Genomic DNA, 4,143 nt, shown 5'->3' on the forward strand with positions numbered 1-4,143 from the left:
TTCCTTGTGTCTGAGGTAGAATTTAAACCCAGCTCTTATTCCAAATCAAGTGTTCAATTTGCTACATTATCCTGTGTGTTCTACTGACCTTCCAAGATATCTCCAGAGTATTGTCTTGTAGTCCTATAAATAATTGGTTGTGGAAGTGAAAGTAGTAGCATCCTTAAATGTCACATTTCTCCCTACTTTCTCTCAGCTAAAGATCCATATACATTTCTGGAAAGAATCACTGAATGCCCAAAGATGTGGGAAGAGAACATTTCTTCCATCAAACACTTAGGAACTTGTCCCTCTTGTGGTTGTCATATGGGAATTGTCCTTTGGACAATTTTTTTCAGCCATTTTAAATTATCCCAATAAAGAAAGAAGCACCAAGCAACACACTCTAAACCACAAACGTATTTATTTTACTTATCAGTGCAAAAAAGGGAAATGGAAGCTGTGGATCAGTGCAGGGACCACGGAATTTGAAACAGCATTTTCAACGTGCTAGTTACTCCTTAGTGTTTAACCAATCATGTCTCAGCTTAAGCAGAAAATATAATTACATATAAAGGTCACAGTTAAACCCTGGAATCCTTAATGACTAAATGCCTTATAATGCATTTATTATCCTGAATCTCAGAATAAACTACCATATAACAATGGCTAGAATTTATATAGCATCTTCATATGGTATCTCACATGACCCTCACAACAATTCTGTGGAGTAGGAGTTATTATTCTTCACATTTTACAGGTGAAGAAACATAAAGAAATGTTAAGTGACTTGCCTGAGATCACACAAGTAGTTAGGTGTCTGGGTCAGGATTTGAATTCAGGTCTTTCTGACTCTAAGTTCAGCAGTCTAGCCACTGTGCCAGACAAATTCTAGAACAAAGCAGGGCTATGTATTATACAGGGCATCAAGGTGGAGCAGTTGATAAAGTGCCTAACATCAGGAAGAGTTACCTACCTGAGTTCAAACCTGGACTTCAACACTTAATGACTGGTTGCACAGCTAGTAAATTACTAGACAAATCACTTAACCCTACTGTAAAATGAGCTGTAGAAGAAAACTGGAAACTACTTGAATATCTTTGCCAAGAAAACCACAAATGGGGTCGTAAAGAGTCAGACATGACTGAAATCAATGAACAACAAATGTAATGCAGTCAACATTCATCCCAGTCCATCTTACCATACTTGAGCTTCAGTTGCAGAACAAGAATTCGTCTCTTCACAATGCCCATTCAGCTATGAGAGTATGCACTCACCCCACACAGAATTACACGAGACTTCAATATTTCTTATGAATTTATTTTTTGCTACCCTATTTCCTCCCTTCTATTCTATTGATGTATTTGCAGTTTTCTTCAGTTCTTCTAGCTTTACCTTCATCTTCTTCCGGTGAATGCTGCAAAAATAATACCTACAGTGGAAATGGGACATATTTCCCATTGAACAATAGTGACCTCTTCCTTTAAACAATACCTTCCTTTGTTTGGATGTTCCCCTTAATGGAATCAAACTGTATTTCAAATTTTATCCCATTTTCTTTACCATCCTAGTTCCTTAACCTTTTAACTTTATGTTTTCTCATATTAAGCCCTCCCTCCAATGATTGTTAGGTCAATAAAATGGTAAGACTCACAGAAAAGCAATAGATCCCAACCCTACTGCCTCCACCATCAGTGCTAGAAACAATGCAATTTCTCTTTGCTCAGCTGTATTTCGGTCATCATCTTGAGGGGGGAGAAAGACAAAATATCTGTTTCCCTTTTAAGTTCCTCTACATTTCCCTCAAAAAACCACCTCTATCCCACACTATCAATGACTATATCCCTGTTTCCTGATTCTTCCCCATTACTCTCACCTTTAAACTCTGACCGAAGTCTTTTGGATCCCCAAATTCCAGTTGCCTACATCACTGCTTCACAATTTCATCAGTCTCCCCACTGCCCCATGGTTCTTCCATTTATCAGTGTAAAACTCTTCCACTACTCAGATGCTTCCATCACTACAATCTTTTACAGACTTTTTTATGTCTTATTATTTTCAAACCACCCAATTTTCATAATCTTTGTATCACTCAAGTGCCCTATTACTATCCCGTGATACCTCCACAAATTTGTCCTTTGAAGCATGGTGTGGTAATTCGTAGACAGTTCCAACAGTCAAGAACAGGGCCCTCAGTCATCACTGAGGAGAAAAAGTGAGTAGAGACCAGTTCTACCTCATTCTCCTAGTAAGCATGATGCCTGAAGATGTAGGCTATGGTGACCTCTGTGGGAATTCAGGTTGTGACAGGAAAAGTGAACATTCAACTCTATTAAAGGTTCTGGTAGAGAAAGCCACCAGCTCAGGGGGTGACTACTGCTAAAGACTATGAGAATGACTCATGCTTCAGCAAACTTTGTTAAGGACCTGTTTTCATGGAGAAGCACCTCATAAAATCAGGAGCCCAAAGGAAATAAGACCTCAGATCTTGATCAGGGAGCTATGCTAATCAAGGTATAGGGAATGGAATTTGAAGGGATAATAAAGGATACTTTGGTATTCTGGATGTGTTTATACTTACTGCAGTCTTCAGAGCAAGCTGTAGGAGAAATATACAAGATTACCTTATGGTACATATTATCTTTCTATTGCAGATACTTCACATTTCTTTCCCTCAATTTTCATTCCATCTAGGTCTGGATCATGGAAGGTGAAACTCATTCTTCCTTCCCCAAAGAGCTCTTCCAATGAATCCCAACCAACTTCCAATTGTTTTAGGGCTTCTCAACTGACCACACCCATACCAAGATCAGAGAAGTCCTTTAAAGTCTCAGTCAGATGGGACTCAAGGTTCTGACGAAGTTGAAGAAGCTGGCCCTGGAAGATGAAGACCCCTGGATAAAAATAAGGGAGTTACTAAAGATCATCCCTTCAAACTTTATCCCATCCCACATCACCTCTTCATGGTTTTCTCTTTCTCTACCACTGCACCTTTCCATGGTTTCTGTTTTAGGTTCTTGAGCTTCTCTTTCAACCATTCTCTCACACTGATAGCTTGGCGAACATCTGGGGGAAAGAAAAGGGAGTGACCATACCACTGAGAGATATTGAATACCCAGATGTTTGATGCTCTCCCCTCCCAAGTCTATCATTTCCACCTCTGATGCCTCACACCCATCACTGCCCCGGGCATCCCTCACCCAACACCCGCAGTCTCTTCTTCCCCTGGTGGACCTTGGTGCTTATGTCCCTCAACTCCTGGAGCTGCCGATCAAGGAAAGCAGTTCTTGTAGGAGTGTTTTTTGGCACCAGGTCCTCAAGTAGCCAAATCACATCCTTAAAGTATTTGGGATCACATTCTAGACAGCTCCTTATGATCCTAGTTCCCAGGAGTAAAAAGAACAATAATAACAACTGTGATCCCATTTCTGCTCCCCCTCCTCCCAAAGAGCATGCTGTCTTGACAACCAGCTCCTTAGTTGATTCTCTTCCGCAGTATATGAATGAAAATCATCTCCCTGGTAGTTTTAACTCTCCTCCCTCTATTCAGTCATTCAGTTTGGAGATGTCTACTCATTTTTTTTAATCTGATATCTCATTCTAAAAGAATGATGTAATAATCAACGTGGCAGACCCCTGAGTTCTATGTGCAGAATGTGGGAGCAAGGTTGAGGGAAAATGGGCTTAAAGTCACAGGGGGAAGGAAATTGTGGAGGGTTCTTAGTTTTTCTCCAACTTTTTCTCTCCCTATTTTAATGTCTAAAAATCCATTCAACCAGGCAATACAAACTTTGGGTTGTCTTTGAAAATTATTTTATTTTCTCTACACAGCCCTAGCCAAGTGATTTCACAACCTCCTCAACTCAACTTTTTTATTTCTTGGTGATAGATCAAGAGTAAGGAAATGAGTTGAAAGAACTTTCCATGATTGTGTTCTTCTTGCCTTGTCATTCCTTTGAATCATAAGAGGCTGGAACAGAAGGTGACTGAATTCTTTAGGGAAATAAAAATTATCCAACAGGAAATGATACTGGGGAAGAGGAATCAAGTGATTGAATATCTTAGGAAAATTGGGAGAAAAGATACACTTACATAAGTCGAGTTAGTTAAGTTAGTTACTGTTAAGACCATGATACCAGAGTTGGGGAAGGTTAAGAAATGTGG

General features: G+C 39.7%; 1 protein-coding gene across 2 annotated transcripts; it reads right to left on the reverse strand.

The window, feature by feature from the left end:
- Nucleotides 1–1,267: 1,267 nt before the first annotated feature.
- On the reverse strand, nt 1,268–3,558 carry IZUMO3 (IZUMO family member 3). 2 transcript variants are annotated; one of them, XM_072638444.1, is made up of 7 exons: nt 3,180–3,558; nt 2,971–3,045; nt 2,784–2,873; nt 2,561–2,578; nt 2,101–2,181; nt 1,634–1,724; nt 1,268–1,396 (listed from the first exon to the last, which is right to left on the reverse strand). In XM_072638444.1, exons 1-7 carry the CDS (start codon nt 3,403–3,405, stop codon nt 1,327–1,329), a joined length of 651 nt encoding a protein of 216 aa, XP_072494545.1. In that variant the 5' UTR covers nt 3,406–3,558; the 3' UTR covers nt 1,268–1,326. The 2 variants fall into 2 exon arrangements, with proteins under 2 accessions (XP_072494545.1, XP_072494544.1); XM_072638443.1 differs by having other exon boundaries at nt 1,272–1,411.
- Between the last annotated feature and the right edge of the window lie 585 nt (nt 3,559–4,143).

The sequence above is a fragment of the Notamacropus eugenii genome, chromosome 1 (genome assembly GCF_028372415.1).
Source record: "Notamacropus eugenii isolate mMacEug1 chromosome 1, mMacEug1.pri_v2, whole genome shotgun sequence".
Classification (NCBI taxonomy): domain Eukaryota; kingdom Metazoa; phylum Chordata; class Mammalia; order Diprotodontia; family Macropodidae; genus Notamacropus; species Notamacropus eugenii.

Excerpts from the sequence above, each read along its gene's own strand:
- IZUMO3 (XM_072638443.1), bottom strand. The coding sequence starts at position 3,405 with ATGGGATCACAGTTGTTATTATTGTTCTTTTTACTCCTGGGAACTAGG. Across the intron at positions 1,725-2,100 it reads CAAAGGACAAATTTGTGGAG|ATGATGACCGAAATACAGCT; the intron begins GTATCACGGGAT and ends TCCCCCCTCAAG. Across the intron at positions 1,412-1,633 it reads TTGGGATCTATTGCTTTTCT|GTATTATTTTTGCAGCATTC; the intron begins GTGAGTCTTACC and ends TTTCCACTGTAG.